This window comes from Bubalus bubalis, chromosome 20 (assembly GCF_019923935.1).
Source record: "Bubalus bubalis isolate 160015118507 breed Murrah chromosome 20, NDDB_SH_1, whole genome shotgun sequence".
In the NCBI taxonomy this organism is placed as follows: Eukaryota; Metazoa; Chordata; class Mammalia; order Artiodactyla; family Bovidae; genus Bubalus; species Bubalus bubalis.
Window position 1 is genome coordinate 45,773,670 of NC_059176.1, and position 18,979 is coordinate 45,792,648.

At 39.7% G+C, this 18,979-nt stretch overlaps 1 protein-coding gene across 12 annotated transcripts in view; it reads left to right on the forward strand.

Moving 5' to 3' along the window:
• Positions 1–18,979, forward strand: part of ADAMTSL3 (ADAMTS like 3) — a 379,251-nt gene that overhangs the window by 189,733 nt on the left and 170,539 nt on the right. For all 12 annotated transcript variants that reach the window (XM_045163811.1, XM_045163808.1, XM_045163813.1 and 9 more), the window contains 2 exons: positions 4,605–4,679; positions 14,480–14,637. In XM_045163811.1, coding sequence (XP_045019746.1) covers positions 4,605–4,679; positions 14,480–14,637 — 233 coding nt within the window. The remainder of the gene's footprint in view (positions 1–4,604; positions 4,680–14,479; positions 14,638–18,979) is intronic.

Genomic DNA, 18,979 nt, shown 5'->3' on the forward strand with positions numbered 1-18,979 from the left:
CCCTGATTTCAGTTCTTTGGGGTATACCCAGAAGTGGAATTGCTGAATCATGTTGTAACTCTATATTTAATGTTTTGACTAACTGTTTTCCATAGTGATTGAAAAATTATTTTATATTTCCATCAGCTGTTCACAAGGGTTCTAATATCTTCACATCCTGACCAACACTTGTTATTTTGTTTGTTTGTTTTAATAATGGCCATCCTAGTGAGTGTGACAGAGAAGGCAATGGCACCCCACTGCAGATGAAGGAGCTTGGTAGGCTGCAGTCCATGGGGTCACAAAGAGTCAAACAAGACTGAGTGACTTCACTTTCACTTTTCACTTTCATGCATTGGAGAAGGAAATGGCAATCCACTCCAGTGTTCTCGCCTGGAGAATCCCAGGGATGGGGGAGCCTGGTGGGCTGCTGTCTGTGCAGAGTCGGACACAACTGAAGCGACAGCAGCAGCAGTGAGTGTGAAGTGATATCTCTTTGTGGGTTTGATTTGCATTTTCCTAATGATTAGTGATGTTGAGCCTGTTTCTTTGTGCTTATTGACATTTTCATATCCTTTTTGGAAAAATGTCTATTCAAGTCCTTTGCCCACTTTTTGAATTGGGGTGATTTTTGTTGTCATCGTTGTTGGGTTGTAGAAACTCTGTATCTGTTCTGAATATTAACCCCTTATTTGGTACATGATTTACGGATATTTTCTCCCACTGCATGCCTTGCCTTTTCACTCTATTGATAGTACCCTTTGACGTGGAAAAGTTTAAATTTGATGGAGTCCAGTTTATGTTTTTCTTCTGTTACCTATGGTTTTGACATTATATTCAAGAAATAGTTGGCCATGTAATTATTTTTTAACTTGCTTTTTTCTTTTTTTTTTTTTAAGGAAGTTAAATAGAATTTCTTTTTTTTTAATTTTATTTTATTTTTAAACTTTACATAATTGTATTAGTTTTGCCAAATATCAAAATGAATCTGCCACAGGTATACATGCTTTTTTCTTTTCTTTTTTTTTTTCCTGGAAAAGGAGATTCAAAGATGTTTAATTTAACTATTATGTTGTGTACAGTTGTGAAAGTGAATGAAGGACAGTTAGGCTCATCAACATGACTTGATTTCAAATAAACAGCATTGTTCAAAGAAAAGCAAATTACATAAGAATATAGACATACGTATGTAGTTTCTTTCTATTTTAACCAAGGTCCCAAACAAGCAAAATTAAGCAATTTGCTGCTTGAGGATACATTCACAAGTGATCCAACTACCAGGAAAACAAAGGATTGTACTTATCTAACACTGGATAAAAACATATATTAACTTGCTTTTTTCATCAATCAGTATATATGTTAGCAGTCTTTCCACATCACGTAATGCGGCCTCCTATTGTTACTTTTATCAGTTGTAGAGCATTCCTTCAGGGCTTCCTAGGTGATGCTAATGGTAAAGAATGCACCTGTCAATGCAGGAGATGCAAAAGACACAGGCTCAATCCCTGGGTTGGAAAGATCCTTAGCCTGGACGTGTCACTGTTTATCTAACTTCTCCCAAAATAGTGAGCATTTAAATAGTGTTCATTTTTTTACATGTATGTGTGTCAAAAACAAACAAATATAAAATCAGAAAGGATATTTATCACAGTGCTAGAAGTGATCTCTGGGCAGTTGGATTGGAAATAGCTTTATTTTGTCTGGAATGCTTTTTGAATTTTCTAATTTTAATAGTAAATAAGTATTTTTATTTGATAAAACTTATAAACAAGTCAATAAACATAGTGACATCCTTTGATTCAACAACTTCACCCAGAGGCTATCAAAAACTCTTCTCTGTAAGTTAAACAAACAAAACACAACATCTGCTTGAAGTAATTCGTATTGTTGATGATGTACTAATATCATTTAGTCATAGATTTGATGATCAAATAGGAGACTGGGGGATAGAAGTTCATATACCCCTGGATTATTATGTGGTCATGAAAATTAATTTCAGAATGTGTAACAGCATGAAAAAAAATTCTGTTTTTTTTTTTTCAGGGGCCAGGGGCCCCTGATTTCCATTAAATAATTCTCTTGGCCAGGTATTGTCAAAACTTTTTGGCAGAGAACCATGTAGTAAGTATATTAGTCTTTGTGAGCCATATTGTCTTTGTTACAGTTACTCACCTCTGCCTTTGTAGGGCACAAGCAACCTCAAATGAATGAGTATGACCTTAGGGCCCTAGTTTGTGGCCTCACTCAAGTTGATCAGTACATTTATTTAAATTTTTCTTTAATATTTAAAAAAAATAGATTGGTCAAAGAATTCCTTCAGTTTTTTTTAAAGTAAAAGAAACATTTCTCATTTTCACCAGGAAGTTTATTGAATAATGTATTCACCATTTTGTTCCACTACTTTCTTCCATTTTTCAGGCAACTTCATAATACCATATTCTCAAAACTTTTAATCTTTGGGCAGAGAACTGGTCTAGGTGCTTTTTACAGTCTTCTAGGGAATTGAAAATTTTTCCTTGAAGCTAATATCATAAGGACCAAATTGAAGGGACATCCGAAGCAGCAGTGTCTGGTGAATATGGCAGATGAGTCAGAACTTCCCAGCCAAGATGTAACAGTTTTTGCCTTAGTCATCAAAGAAACATGCGCTCTTACATTATCCTGATGGAAGATTATGGGTTTTCTGTTGACTAATTCAGGACACTTTTCATCGAGTGTTGTCTTCAGTTGGTCTAATGGGAGCATTACTTGTTGGAATTAATCATTTGTTTTTTTGAAAGAAGCTCATTATAGAGGACTCCCTTCCCATTCCACCATATCACCCAATATCAACTTCTTTGGATGAAGATTGGCCTTTGGTGGTGTTGATGGGTTCTTTTCCCTTGCCCCATGATCTCTTCTGTTCCACGTTATTGTACAGCATCCCTTGTTTATTGCCTGTCACAATTTGTTTTTAAAAATGGGACTTTTTGTTACATTTAAGAAGAGAATCACATGCAGAGTCAAGAAGATTATTTCTGCTTAACTTATGTGAAACCCAAACATCAAAATGATTAACATAACTAAGCTGGTGCAAATGATTTTCAGCACTTGATTTGGATATTTGGGCATGTTGGTTATCTCTTCGTGGTATAACGTAGATTGTTCTCAATAACTCTATTTGATTGCTATCAACTTTAACTGATCTACTAGATCATGGAACATTGTCCAGCTAGAAATTTGAGCATGAAACTTCACAAACCACTCTTGACACATTCAATTAATCACAGCACCTTCTCCATACGCTGTACAAATCTTTTTTTTGCTTCTCAGTTGTGTTTTTATCTTTCTTGAAATAATAAAATATATAAAGCATGATATGCTGAAATGCAGAGTACATCATGAGAAACGCTGAACTGGAAGAAACACAAGCTGGAATCAAGATTGCCGGGAGAAATATCAATAACCTCAGATATGCAGATGACACCACCCTTACGGCAGAAAGTGAAGAGGAACTCAAAAGCCTCTTGATGAAAGTGAAAGAGGAGAGTGAAAAAGTTGGCTTAAAGCTCAACATTCAGAAAACTAAGATCATGGCATCCGGTCCCACCACTTCATGGGAAATAGATGGGGAAACAGTGGAAACAGTGTCAGACTTTATTTTTCTGGGCTCCAAAATCACTACAGATGGTGACTGCAGCCATGAAATTAAAAGACACTTACTCCTTGGAAGGAAAGTTATGACCAACCTAGATAGCATATTCAAAAGCAGAGACATTACTTTGCCAACAGAGATTCGTCTAGTCAAGGCCATGGTTTTTCCTGTGGTCATGTATGGATGTGAGAGTTGGACTGTGAAGAAGGCTGAGCACCCAAGAATTGATGCTTTTGAACTGTGGTGTTGGAGAAGACTCTTGAGAGTCCCTTGGACTGCAAGGAGATCCAACCAGTCCATTCTGAAGGAGATCAGCCCTGGGATTTCTTTGGAAGGAATGATGCTAAAGCTGAAACTCCAGTACTTTGGCCACCTCATGCGAAGAGTTGATTCATTGGAAAAGACTCTGATGCTGGGAGGGATTGGGAGCAGGAGGAGAAGGGGACGATAGAGGATGAGATGGCTGGATGGCATCACTGACTCGATGGACGTGAGTCTCAGTGAACTCCGGGAGTTGGTGATGGACAGGGAGGCCTGGAGTGCTGCGATTCATGGGGTTGCAAAGAGTCGGACACGACTGAGTGACTGATCTGATCTGATGCTGAAAATATTGCTTTTTTTCTTCCATCTTTATTATTAACATGGCTACACAAAAATTCACCAGTTTTGTAAGTTATTTTTTTAAATGACAGCTGTCTTAATACAGTCTAAAGAAATTGTTTCTAATGAAGTTAAAGACAACTAAGCACTACTAGAGCCATCTTACAGAAAAAGCGAATGTTTTGGCCAACCCAATATTTAAATGAAATTATGTGCATATATTAATATGCCTTAGACACAATAGCCGTTTTCTGAAGATTTCCTGACTGAAGATGGAAATGAAATACAATTAAGAACACTTTATACATGCCCTTAGTTTTGATTGAGTTGCTTATTTCAATGGGCCTTTAGTGTAGAAGTTTTATTACATTTGTCTTGTGTTCTTTCCTAGGGGAAGAAAATGTAATTGCTGTTCCTCTGGGAAGCCGAAGCGTGAGAATTACAGTGAAAGGACCTGCACATCTCTGTAAGCAAGATTTAATCTTAACATTTTTCTTCTTTTCTGAAAGCTTATTTAGTAAAGAAAATGTATGTATGTGTATATATATACACACTTCTTTGTATTAATGAAGAGGTCAACATCTTAATGGTTTTGCTTATCACCTTGAAATAGTCTAGGTCTTCCCAGGTGGATCAGTGGTAAAGAATCTGCCTGCCAATGCAGGAGCCTCAGGAGATGTGGGTTTGATCCTTGGGTCAGGAATATCCTCTGGAGAAGGGAATGGCAATCCACTCTAGTATTCTTGCCAGAGAAATCCCATGGACAGAGGAGCCTGGTGGGCTACAGTCCACGGGGTCGCAAAAGAGTCAGACACAACTGAGCACGCCCACTGAAATAGTCTATATGTCTAGGGAATGATCTATGACCCTGATTTTTTTGGTTCTCATGTCCTAGTGGGAAGTATACCAGTTTGGGATTAATCCCCTCACAGGAGAGGAAATCAAGTTATATGTGAAATGAACTATTTTTTATGTGTAGAGTAAACTTAGATTCAGGAGTCTTCTGGAGATCTCAACAGTTTGGAATTAAAAAATAGCAAAACAAAATTTAAAACGCAGAGCTGCATCAGTGAATACAGCTGACAAGTACAAGCTCTGTGGACAGCACATCACAGCCTAGATCTAGGGGGCACTGAAAGTAAACACTGGTTTCCCAGAATCCTAAGAGTTTGAAACAGTAAAGGGTTGGGATTTATGTTTCTTTGATCAAAGTCACATGGCATCTCCTCTGTCTTAGCTTTTCTGGTCTCTCGGTGGTGGTTTAGTTGTTAAGTTATGTCCAACTCTTGCAACTCCATGGACTGTAGCCCACCAGGCTCCTCTGTCCATGGGATTCTCCAGGCAGGAATACTGGAGTGGGTTGCCATTTCCTTCTCCAGGGGATCTTCCCAACCCAGGAATCAAACCTGTGTCTCCTGCATTGCAGGCAGATGATTTACCAATTGAGCTACGAGGGAAGGCCTTTCTGGTCTCTTAGGACCCAAAGAAACTGGGAATACCGAAGTTTGTATAGTTCCTTCCCAGGGTTTCCTGTGGCCATGCGAAGGACTTTCTTAGTCATTTTCTGGGGAAGTTGAGTCTCTGCCAAGACTGGGTCCCTGGCCTTGAAGAAGCTCACTGTGTTCAGCTCTATCTTTCTGTAAAAAGTACAAAACACTAAGTACTTATAAATATAGCTATTTTAAAACCACACAAATCAAGGTCCATGGGATTAAAATGCTGCATAGTTTGCCCTTTTGTTTCTCCTGAGCCACCATCTTAGATTTTCAAGTTGTAAGAATTTCTCAGGGCCACAGCGTTGTACATTTTCTGTAGCTTTCAAGTGTGTATGTGCATGTGTGTGTATATGTTTGTATACTTTAGATTCAGTACTGATGTTCTAACCAGCAATGTCCTTTGAGGAATGTTTATATCAAAATGTGTTTGTCACCAAGGATATAGATTAAAAATCTTAAAAAAAAAAAAAAATGAAATTCCATAGTACATTATGGCCTAAATAGGGAAGGAAGAGAATATGTTTAGGACAGTGAGAGTGAGCCATTATTGGAAAGTCTTTTTTTAACCCTACTTTATTGTATGAATTATGACTAAAAAAGTGTGACTAATCTATTTAAAATATTAAAATGTTTACAACCATATAATGGTCAGTTCACTCAAGGCTTTCTCTAGAATGATGCATCAAAACATTTTTTAAGACTTCTTCTTAAAATGGCTTAAAGCCCACCAGAGCTCTTTCTTTTTTAAAGTTTATTTGGCTGTGCTAGGTCTTAGTTGTGGAGAAGGCAATGGCACCCCACTCCAGTACTCTTGCCTGGAAAATCCCATGGACGGAGGAGCCTGGTAGGCTGCAGTCCATGGGGTCGCTAAGAGTCGGACACGACTGAGCGACTTCACTTTGACTTTTCACTTTCATGCATTGGAGGAGGAAATGGCAACCCACTCCAGTGTTCTTGCCTGGAGAATCCCATGGACAGAGGAGCCTGGTGGGCTGCCGTCTATGGGGTCGCACAGAGTCGGACACGACTGAAGCGACTTAGCAGCAGCAGCAGGTCTTAGTTGTGGCACATAGGATCTTTAATTGTGGCATGTGGGATCTAGTTCTCTGACCAGGGATGGAACATGGGCCCCTGCATTGGGAGCACAGAGTCTTAGCCACTGGGCCACCAGGGGAGTCCCAGCCCACAACTCAATGAGAATAAATCTTCATCCTTGTAAATGCCAACTTGATGTTTGAAAACAGGGGAAAATCATTTAGATCCAAATTCTGTGAATGATTTGAATGATCACATTGTAAAATAACATTCTGGTTCAAAACTATGAAGTACTAAATATTCAGTTCAGTTCAGTCACTCAGTCGTGTCCGACTCTTTGCGACTCCATGGATCACAGCACGCTAGGCCTCCCTGTCCATCACCAACTCCCGGAGTTTACCCAAATTCATGTCCATAGAGTCGGTGATGCCATCCAGCCATCTCATCCTTTGTCGTCCCCTTCTCCTCCTGCCCCCAATCCCTCCCAGCATCAGAGTCTTTTCCAATGAGTCATGAGGTGGCCAAAGTACTGGAGTTTCAGCTTTAGCATCATTCCTTCCAAAGAAATCCCAGGGCTGATCTCCTTCAGAATGGACTGGTTGGATCTCCTTGCAGTCCAAGGGACTCTCAAGAGTCTTCTCCAACACCACAGTTCAAAACCATCAATTCTTGGGTGCTCAGCCTTCTTCACAGTCCAACTCTCACATCCATACATGACCACAGGAAAAACCATAGCCTTGACTAGACAGACCTTTGTTGGCAAAGTAATGTCTCTGCTTTTGAATATGCTATCTAGGTTGGTCATAACTTTCCTTCCCAGGAGTAAGCGTCTTTTAATTTCATGGCTGCAGTCACCGTCTGCAGTGATTTTGGAGCCCAGAAAAATAAAGTCTGACACTGTTTCCACTGTTTCCCCATCTATTTCCCATGAAGTGATGGGACTGGATGCCATGATCTTAGTTTTCTGAATGTTGAGCTTTAAGCCAATTTTTTCACTCTCCTCTTTCACTTTCATCAAGAGGCTTTTGAGTTCCTCTTCACTTTCTGCCGTAAGGGTGGTGTCATCTGCATATCTGAGGTGATTGATATTTCTCCCGGCAATCTTGATTCCAGCTTGTGCTTCTTCCAGACCAGCATTTCTCATGATGTACTCTGCATATAAGTTAAATAAACAGGGTGACAATATACAGCCTTGACATACTCCTTTTCCTATTTGGAACCAGTCTGTTGTTCCATGTCCAGTTCTAACTGTTGCTTCCTGACCTGTATATAGGTTTCTCAAGAGGCAGGTCAGATGGTCTGGTATTCCCATCTCTTCCAGAATTTTCCACAGTTTATTGTGATCCATACAGTCAAAGGCTTTGGCATAGTCAATAAAGCAGAAATAGATGTTTTTCTGGAACTCTCTTGCTTTTTTGATGATCCGGCAGATGTTGGCAATTTGATCTCTGGTTCCTCTGCCTTTTCTAAAACCAGCTTGAACATCTGGAAGTTCACGGTTCACGTATTGCTGAAGCCTGGCTTGGATATTCATAGCAGTATAATTCCTAATAGCCAAGATGTGAAAACAGCCCAAATATCCATTAACAGATGAATGGGCTAATAAAATGTGGCATATGTAGAATATTATTTGACTATAACAAAGAATGAAGTCCCTGACATGTGCTACAATAGATGTCTCTGTGCTCAGTCATGTCCAAGTCTTTGTGACCCTGTGGACTGTAGCCTACCAGGCTCCTCTGTGCATGGGATTCTCCAGGCAAGAATACTGGAGTGGGCTACCATTTCCTACTCCAGGGGAACTTTCCTACTTAAAAATGGAACCCAAGTCCCTTATATCTCCTGCATTGGCAGGCAAGTTCTTTACAACTAATGCCACGGGAAGCCTGCTACAATAGATACGATATTTGAAAACATTATGCTAAGTGAAAGAAGTCAGTCACAAAAAGGCCACATATTATTACTATATGATTGTCTTTATATAAAGTGTCCAGTGTAAGCAAATCTAAGGAGACAGAAAGTTGATTGGCACTTGCGTCGGGCGAGAGTGAGTTGGGTTGGTGGCAGGTCTGGGGACTGTTAATGGATATGGGGTTTCTTTGGAGAAGTGGTGACAAAAATGTCCTAAACTTAGATTGTGGTGATGGTTTCACAATTCTGTGAGTATGCTGAAACCGCAAAACTATATTTTAAATGAGTGAATTTTATGGCTTGTGAATTTTACAGCATATCAATAAGATATTTTAGAAAATAAAAATATGCAAAGCCTGGGCCTGATTTTCTCATGATACTAAAGACAGTTCTTTAAAATTAATCTCTAAAGAGAGCTTAATAAGCTCAAAAAGCAGAATAAGTAGGCAGTAAACAGGTTTAGTAAAGATGAATACTTTGAGGTAAAATACTCATTTACATACATACCTGTTCTGGCATATTAAATATAACTTTAATACTCAAGACTGGCACTGTCCCAAGAACAGAGCTCAAAAATATTCCCATTTCTCCAAAGGTGATAAGATCTCTTGCTTGGAGTATTTCTGTCTGAATATTCTCAAAACTGGCTCAGAAGTGTGAAAGTTGCCTTTCTCTGCCAGTGAAGAGAATGAACTGGCTTCATTTACAAAGAAATTAGTTAGCATTTCTTAACATCTTAATATAGATGTGGCTTTATTTTCTTGATTTGTACAAGTGTTTTCTTAATTTTAATCCAAAGATATAGTCCTGAAATTAAGCTGACTTTGCAGTAATAAATCATTCTTTTTAAGATCTGTATTAAGTGCCACCCTCCAAAAGGCTACATCATTAAAAACTGAGGACACTCAGTAACATAATGTTAGTCTCTTTCTTGTGGAATTTAATTACAGAATATCCATCTTGCATATTGCCTCAAGGTGATTAGAGCCTGAATTTCCAGTCCTTTTGCAAGCTTGGCCTCAGTATTATATCAAGCACACAGCTCCAGATTTCCCTAAAATTTCAAAAATGGAAATAATAAGAGGGTTATTGCAAAAGGGATTTTATTGAAGCAAAACTTCAACATGAAATATGTTGACTGGCAATAAACTGGAGAAGGCAAGATGCCATAAACTGAAAACCTCCATTATTGATTATAAAAATTGGTGTTTTTTTTTTTTTTGGTCCTCTAAATGCTGTCTGATGACCATATACAGTAAGTTCCTTACATACAAACAAGGTCCATCCTAAGAGTGTTTTGTAAGTCCAACAAAGTTACCCTAGGTACCTAACTAACACAATTGACTACACTGCACCAGCTACATCACTGCTATTTTATGCTTGCTTCTGGACATCCTGGGCTTGAAATAAAGATACTGTACTGCTCTACTTGCACACAGCATGATCACTTGTAGAGGATGCACACATGTGACGATGTACGCCAGACATGTGAACTAACTTATTGATTGGACATGTGAACACACATTCTGATCTCTGAAAGTTTGCAACTTGAAGGTTTATATTTAGGGGACTCACTGTATAGAGATGTATAAATATAAGCATGAGCATAATGACTCATCAAAGGAAATGGATGCTGAGTAAAGTGTGCATACACTATAAAACACAACTCGAAGCATAAGTTTGATGTATTTATAACCAAGGCAGCCATGCTAAATGCTCATTACATGTTTACCTAACAATACTTTGTGGTCTTCTTAGAATTTGAGACCTCTTGGGATAATTAGCATGACCCTGTCTCTTTCGAAAGAAGCCTGGACTTATACTTCTCAGGGCAGGACTTTCAGCTAGAAGCAGTTAGGAGCATTCATCATCTTTCTAGTCATTTCTTTTAAAAATAACTAATATGGATCAAAATATGTAAAGGTACTATTATAGACTTGAGTTGTGAAGATTTGGGGATAAAAGAGCATCTTGGTTTCTGATCCTCTTTTTTTTCTTCCTGGTATGTAATTTTATTTATTCTTACAACAACACTAACTTCATTCTTCAGATTAAGCAGCAGAGGATAAGGGGATTTCCAATATATGTCTTTGTTAAGCCAGATAACAAATGCCAAAGCTTGTTTGTATCTTTCTTTAAGATTTCATGTAAGCGATATCATAGGATATTTCTCATTCATCTATTTGACTATGCATAGCATCTCTTCCTTGACTCTTGTCTGCAACCCCAGTCATTTAAGCCTGAAGAGGAGAAAGGAGGCAGCAGTGACAGCAAGAAAAGAGGCTGTTATCCTCTGCTTTTCGCAGTGTGGGAGCGTTTATACATTTCCTGGGGTCTTTACCCAGCACTAGCTGTCCTACTATAGGAACACAGAGGGTCCTTGAGAGCTCTGAGGATTGAAGGGCTGTGAGTGCAGTTCTCATGAGCTGTGGATTGCACATCACAGTGTAAGCCTGCAGCACATTCACCGGGTGTTGGACCTTAACTTGAAAAAATAGCACTGAAACCTGTACAGCACCACATGTAGAATGGATGGCAAATGTGTATTTGATACATGAGGCAGGGAACCCAGGGCACTCTGGGACAGCCTGGAGGGATGGGGTGGGGAGGAGGTGGGAGGCGGTGATTCAGGATGGGGGACACATATTTACTTACGGCTGATTCATGTTGATATATGGCAAAAACCATCACAATATTGTAATTATCCTCCAATTTAAATAAACAAATAATTAATTAAAAAATAACAACTTAAAAAACATATCCATGAATCAACACATTGTCAAAAACCCCTTTTCTGCCAATTACTTTTAAGAGGCATAGGCACTAAGTAGAAGCAAGTTTATCCCCCATAAAAATGATGACTCCTGAAGAACAACACTGGCCTCTGCTTCACTCTGAATTCATCACAGTGGCCTTGTTAATCCGAAGTGTCAGCAGTGTTGGGATCCACAAACCGTCAAAAGGTGGCTTCATCAGAGTGCTTCCCTTAGCTTTATTGACCACTCATTTCTGAATCAAGTCACGCAGTTGATGTCAGGGCACCTGCTTTTGACCTCCTGTGTATGCAGCCAGGGTTTGTGACCCAGAGAGTGGGAAACCTTTTGAAATAATTGGAATAAAGATATTTTATGAGAAGTGGAGGAGAGGAGTAGTTTGGGTAATTCATATGCACTTTAAAACTGGTTTTGCACCTTGTATTCTCACATCTTCATCACTAAAGATCTTGGACACCATTGAAGTTAATAGAATGGACTCAGAATCAAAAACCAAAACCTCAGGGACTTCCCTGGTGGTCTGGTGGTTAAGACAGCATTACCAATGCAGGGACCATGGGTTCAGTCCCTGGTTGGGGAACTAAGGTCCCATATGCTGTATGGCATGGCCTAAAAATAAATGAAAACAAAAGAACAACAAAATGTCATGAAAAAAAAAATTAAAGGAGGCAGAAAATGCAGTAGATACTTGCATGTGTGTGTGCTAAGTCACTTCAGTTGTGTCCAACTCTGTGACCCTATGCTCCTCTGTCCATCAGATTCTCCAGACAAGAATACTGGAGTGGGTTGCCATGCTCTCCTCTAGGGGATCTTCCCAACCCAAGGATCAGATCAAACCCAAGTCTCTTTTATCTCCTGCATTGGCAAGCGGGTTCTTTACCACTAGCACCACGTGGGAAGCCCAAGTAGATAATTAAATAAACATTAAAAACAATGAAAACCAAATGAACAGAAATGGTTCAAAAGATAGATGTCATGTTGGTCTTCCCTTCCCCCTAGATCGCCTTTCCAGATTCTGACCCCCACCCCCCTCCCGCCACCGCTGCAGCCATAACTCTGCAACCAGATGGAGCTTGGCAAGCTGTGATGCAGAAGGTCAGCTCAGTGGTAAAACAATCACTGCCCCAACACAGCCGCCGAATCCATCGGACACTACTTGAATTTAATCAAGTCCCTTCCGGCTCAATCTCCATCTAGAAACTTGGTGTTTTGTATGCCTTCTTCTTTGTAGTGATGGATTTTGCCCAACTTTATTTCATGTCTTGATATTACCTGAATGCTCATGATTTTTTCCTCCTTTAATTTCAAGGTCTAATTCATCCAGTGTAGGGCCCTCTTACCATCTCTAGTTTCCCCATCTCATTTTTACTGACAACTCGCTTTATAGCATTCAGTTTTATATCTTCATTGGAACTAGGAAATGAATTTAATCTCACACTTTCCAAAAATCTATTGCAGTCATGGAGATCAGGGCCAAAGTGGTTGGGGTTTTGTGTGCCTGAAAGTAGCCAGAACTATTCTTTGACCACTAATGACTCCTGCAGATCAAGGAGGCTGTGTCCAGTCTTTGAATTTTCCCAGAAAAGTTCCCAGCCTGCCTGTCAGGGATAATCAGGGATGTCTCCTGATGCCTGTTACACAGTCTGTCCAGGGCACTTGAATCCCTGCAGCTGCTCTAGTGGCAGAGAGAAATCAGCAAAAGATAAAAAAATAAAAAAACACAAAACTGCCAAAGCACAGCAGCATGTGGGTTGCAGCCTCTTAAAACCAGATCATTTTGTTGCTTTTTGTTAGATTGAATGGAGTTGTAGTTCTGTTGTGTTCTTTGTTCGAGATGGTTAAAGAACCACAGGGTACCAGTGAGTCAAGTGTAGATTTCAAAGAGGACCTGGGAGATTGTCTGCTCTGACTCCTCATTTTAGAAATAGGCCATAAAAAGCCAAGGGCAGTGAGTTAGGAGTAGAGCTGGAGCCAGAAATGCAGGTGAATCAGCTCCACTAAGTATGGGAACATTTATAAAATGAAAAGAAAGAAATCATTTAAATAAAGTAGGAGTGTTATTTTGGTTAAACCATCAGCAGTGTTGTTTTAGAGATCAGAAAGAACTAGTTCATTTAAAAGCCAATGGGAGGGATGTCCTTGTTGATCCAGTGGTTGAGATTCTGTGTTTCCACTGCAGGGAGCATGGGTTCCGTCCCTGGTCGTGGAACTAAGATCCTGCATGCCTTGTGACAGGGGGGAAAAGTAAATAAATTTTGAAAAAAAGCCACTGTGGCTAAAGAGGTGACACATGAGAGAGATCTTTGTGCTGATATCATAGTTCTGTGTTTTGGTTGTAGTGATGTGTGACAAAATAGCACAGGACTATAGGCACACATTGTACTGATGTCTGTTTCCTAGTTTTTATATTGTATTATCATTGGATAAGATGTAACCATTCCACTGGGTAAAACTGAATGAAAGGTATACAGGACCTCTTCACTACTTTTGCAACTTCCTGTGAATCTATAATTATTTCAAAATATAAAAATCTCAAAGCAAATTCAAATTTTATTGTAGTTTAGTAAAGTCCAGGCCTATGATCTGAAGGGGTGAGAAAATTAGTAACATACCTTTAAGTAATAACTACATCATGAAAAAATATAGAGAGAAGTTTTCTTTTTGCCCTTATGACTCCAAAGAGTTGAGTAGACCTTACTGGAGCTAGCAATCTTGTTTGCTCCTTTTTATAGACAGCTAAAAAGATCCCCTGGAGGAGGGCATGGCAACCAACTTCAGTATTCTTGCCTGGAGAATCCCATGGACAGAGGAGCCTGGTGGGCTACAGTCCATAGAGCTGCACAGAGTCAGACACTACTAAAGCAACTTAGCATGTACACACAAAAAGCTTATGTATTTATTTCACCAATTTGAATCAGTGTTTGTAAACTGAGTGGATGTACTGATGTTGTGTTGATATCAGATGCAATTACATGTACTAAAATTAAAATATCTTTTGAAATGAAATGCTTATAAGATACTTTCATTAAAACTTTATTTTTAAATTTTAGTTATTGAATCAAAAACACTTCAAGGAAGCAAAGGAGAGCACAGCTTTAACAGCCCTGGAGTTTTTGTTGTAGAAAACACAACAGTGGAATTTCAGAAGGGCTCAGAGAGGCAAACCTTTAAGATTCCAGGACCTCTGATGGCTGATTTCATCTTCAAGGTAGGATGAGTCTCTTCATAAAATGTCATGCATCAGGGGCCCAGCATATCTTGAATTTGAAAAAGAGCAAGTTTGTTTGGTTGGCAGCCAGGGCATGTGTCATTAATATTTTCACCTTGACAGTCAGTTCTTAAAAATCATTCTACTCTCTCAAGGTTCTGTTCCTCAACCCTAATAGTTAAGAAACAAACTTCATGTTTATAGGGGAATGATTGTTTTGAATTTGTAGTCTCTGGTTGCTGTGTTCAGTTTAAAACCTCTCGATGGAGTTCAGTGAGAATGGTCCGTGGTTAAATGCTCCGTGTCTTAAACCACGACTCTTCTGTTGCTCTCCTTGCAAAGCAGAGCAGAGAAGACAGAGGCCCCTCCCTTACCTTCCTTTCCTGTTTCCTCAGTAATGTCTCATCATGAGCACTTGTCTGGACTCCTGTCACGAGGTCCCCTCACAAGAACTCTTCTTTCCTGTGACCAGGGCTCTGTGTCCTCTCTCTTGGGTAAATCGGGGGCATCGTCTTTCACTCAGAGGACATGAAATGCAGTGGCCAATGTATTTCCAAGGTGACACAATCTGAAATTCTTCTGATACAACCAAAAATACCTAAGACATGCAGAAACGGGTGTTTCAGTGGATGGTTTTGTCCTATCTATCCCTTTTGGGAAACTCATTCAAAATGGAAAGACAAGAGCTCCAAATGCCAGGAATATATTTACCTGTGAGAAGACCCAGTGCCTTCTAAAGAACTGTTCTATGTTAACTTGTCAAAGTTTCATCAAAGCATTGGTTGTGCCAGCAGAGAAAGACGTTTGGAGTTGGAGGAGAGTTGCAAACTGCTGTCCTGTTTGCAAAGTCAGCCTCCAGTGTGACCAGCCAAGTGTCAGTCTGGGTGGATTTGTTGTTTTGAAACTATGGGTTTTAAATTGTCAACCTTTAAAAAAATCAAGAGATTTTAACATTAAAATACCAGTGTTCTTTTTTTTCCCTGCTTCACTTTAAAAATGGGAAGGTCTGACCACCAGCTTGCGTTCCACCATGGTGATAATTGGCTGCAGCTGGGTAACAGCTGCCTTCTCCTCAGGGCACACGTCCTCACTTGCCATGGTCCACACTGGGCCCTCGTGTGATCCTGACGTTGAAGGTATAGATATATATAGACGTTTAAGTTGCCACTCCTGGACATCACTTGCCATTCCTAGACATTGAAGTGACTTTTGTGTCAGACCCTTGAAGCATCAACCCAACGTTGTTCCTTGACAGCAGCGTTGGGAAAGTCTTCTGGGGAAGCCCTAACTGTTATTTCTCTTTCCTTCTATTCTCTCTCACCCATTGTTGTTCATAAATTCTGGGCTTGGGTTGCTTCTCTTAAGGTTTTTCCATTTGATGCTAAAGTAGTAAAACCCACACACACAAACACAAACATACCCTCTTAAAAAATTCTCTTTTCATTCCTACTCAGAAGATCTATATTCCTCTGAAGTCAATTTAGAGACCTCTGACCGAGTAGGAAACATTAGTACAGTGATGGGATGAGAAAAATAGCCACAAAGGTTAAAATTTTACGGTACTGTTTGGTGAAGGTATTAACATGGAAAATGTATTGTTTATTGACCTCATGCATAAACACACATACACACATAAACTATTTACTTTGAGTGTGTCTGTATGCACACACATGTACATATATGAATATGTGTATGTCTGTGTGTATATACATTTTTTTAAGATTTGAGAGGATATATTCCAAACTGAAAACACTGAGAAAATAGTGGCTATTTTAGAGGGTATCAGTGTTTGGGGGGAGTGATCTTAGTTTTACTTATAATATTCTAAAACTTAATTCTTAGAAATACAGTCATATGTTATATGTGTAGTTAAAATTGGGCTTCCCCTGGTCGCCTAAGTGGTTAAAAAAAAAAATCCACCTGCCAATGCAGGAGACATGGGTTCGATCCTTGGGTTGGGAAGATCTCCTGGAGAAGGAAATGGCAACCCTTTCCAGTATTCTTGCCTGGGAAATCCCATGGACAGAGGGGCCTGGAGAGCATGGGATCACAAAAAACGTTAGACACAACTTAGCAACTGAAAAACAACACTCAAAAATTACTTTACACCTTTATGTCCAAATTATGAATTCACCTCTTAATAGAATGCATTTTAGCAGCATGTTGCCACTGTTTGAATTTGTACTCAGTCTTCTATTTTCCTGTCTCTTGAGTTCTAGTTTTCTCAGATATAATAAACAATTCTGGGTTTTAACTTCAATTTCTGGAAAGCTTTTGATCTCTCTTGACTACAAAGGTTTTTTAAAAAAAATAAATTATTCATCAAAGAGGGTGTTACACACAACTGTCTGACTCATGCATAAATAAAGCCTCACTTCCATGCCAAAACCATTTTCTTTCATGAATGTGGTATACTTGGTGGGACAGAATTTGGCAAATCAGAGATGCTGTGATGAAGCAGGAATAATTCTGATGGTTTTCCCTGACTTACAAGATTGTCCAAATTCTGTGGGTTTCTAGGAAATATCCTTTTCCGTGGTTACTTTTTTTTTTTTTTTTGGTCAGAGCACTGTAGTACTACCCAGCCTGTGTTGTTACTAAGATTGGAAACTCTGTTTCCATTCATCTCTCCTTGGCCTATGAGGCAATCAAGTAATGGCTCTCCTTTGAGTTGGAGGTTAAGAATGTGTGTGAGGTCCCTGATGATGGTCAACCTTGTATTTCACTGTATCTCTTTCCATTCCAATCAACTAAGAACAACTGCTGATCTTTAAAAAAAAAAATAGGAAGAACTGGCTTCAACCTGAGAGAATGTGAAAACCAGCTCTACCCCACAGTTCAGTTCAGTTCAGATCAGTTGCTCAGTCACGTCTGAATCTTTGCGACCGCATGAACTGCCGCACGCCAGGCTTCCCTGTCCGTCACCAACTCCTAGAGTCTGCTCAAACTCATGTCCATCGAGTCGATGATGCCATCCAACCACCTCAGCTTCTGTCATCCCGTTCTCCTCCTGCCTTCAGTCTTTCCCAGCATCAGGATCTTTTCCAATGAGTCCGTTCTTTGCATCAGTGGCCAAAGTATTGGAGTTTCAGCTTCAGCATCAAGTCCTTCCAGTGAATATTCAGGACTGATTTCCTTTAGGATTGACTGGTTTGATCTTGCAGTCCAAGGGGCTCTCAAGAGTCTTCTCCAACACCACAGTTCAAAAGCATCAATTCTTTGGCACTCAGCTTTCTTCATGGTCCAGCTCTTACATCCATACATGCATAATGGATAAATCATGGATACATGGACCTTTCTTGGCAAAGTAATGTCTGCTTTTTATATGCTGTCTAGGTTGGTCATAGCTTTTCTTCCAAGGAGCAAGCATCTTTTAATTTCATGGCTGCAGTTACCATCTGCAGTGATTTTGGAGCCCAAGAAAAAGTTTGTTACTGTTTCCACTGTTTCTCCATGTATTTGCCATGAAGTGAAGGGACTGGATGCCATGATCTTAGTTTTTTGAATGATGAGTTTTAAGCCAACTTTTTCTCTCCTCTTTCACTTTCATCAAGAAACTCTTCAGTTCCTCTTCACTTTCTGCCATAAGGGTGATGTCATCTGCATATCTGAGGTTATTGATATTTCTCCTGGCAATCTTGATTCCAGCTTGTGCTTCATCCAGCCCAGCATTTCGCATGATGTACTTAGCATGTAAGTTGAATAAACAGGGTGACAATATACAGCCTTGATGTACCCCTTTCCCAATTGGGAACCAGTCTGTTGTTCCATGTCCGGTTGTAACTCTTGCTTCTTGACCTGCATGCAGATTTCTCAGGAGGCAGGTAAGGTGGTCTGGTAGTCCCATCTCTTTAAGAATTTTCCACAGTTTGTTGTGGTCCACACAGTCAAGGACTTTGGTGTAGTCAATAAAGCAGATGTTTTCTGGAACTCTGTTGCTTTTTTCCTATGATCCAACGGATGTTGGCAATTTGATCTCTGATTCTTCTGCCTTTTCTAATCCAGCTTGAACATCTGGAAGTTCTTGATTCACATACTGGTTCTCCAAGCCTGGCTTGGAGAATTTGAGCATTACTTTGCTAGCACGTGAGATGAGTACAATTGTGTGGTAGTTTGAACATTCTTTGGCATTGCCTTTCTTTGGGATTAGAATGAAAACTGACCTTTTCCAGTCCTGTGGCCACTGCTGAGTTTTCCAAATTTGCTGGCATATTGAGTGTAGCACTTTCACTGCATCATCTTTTTGGATTTGAAAGAGCTTAGCTAGAATTCCATCACCTCCATCAGCTCTACCCCACAGAGTGCTGTTAATAATTTTGCTCAGTCCTGGGTGCACTGAAAT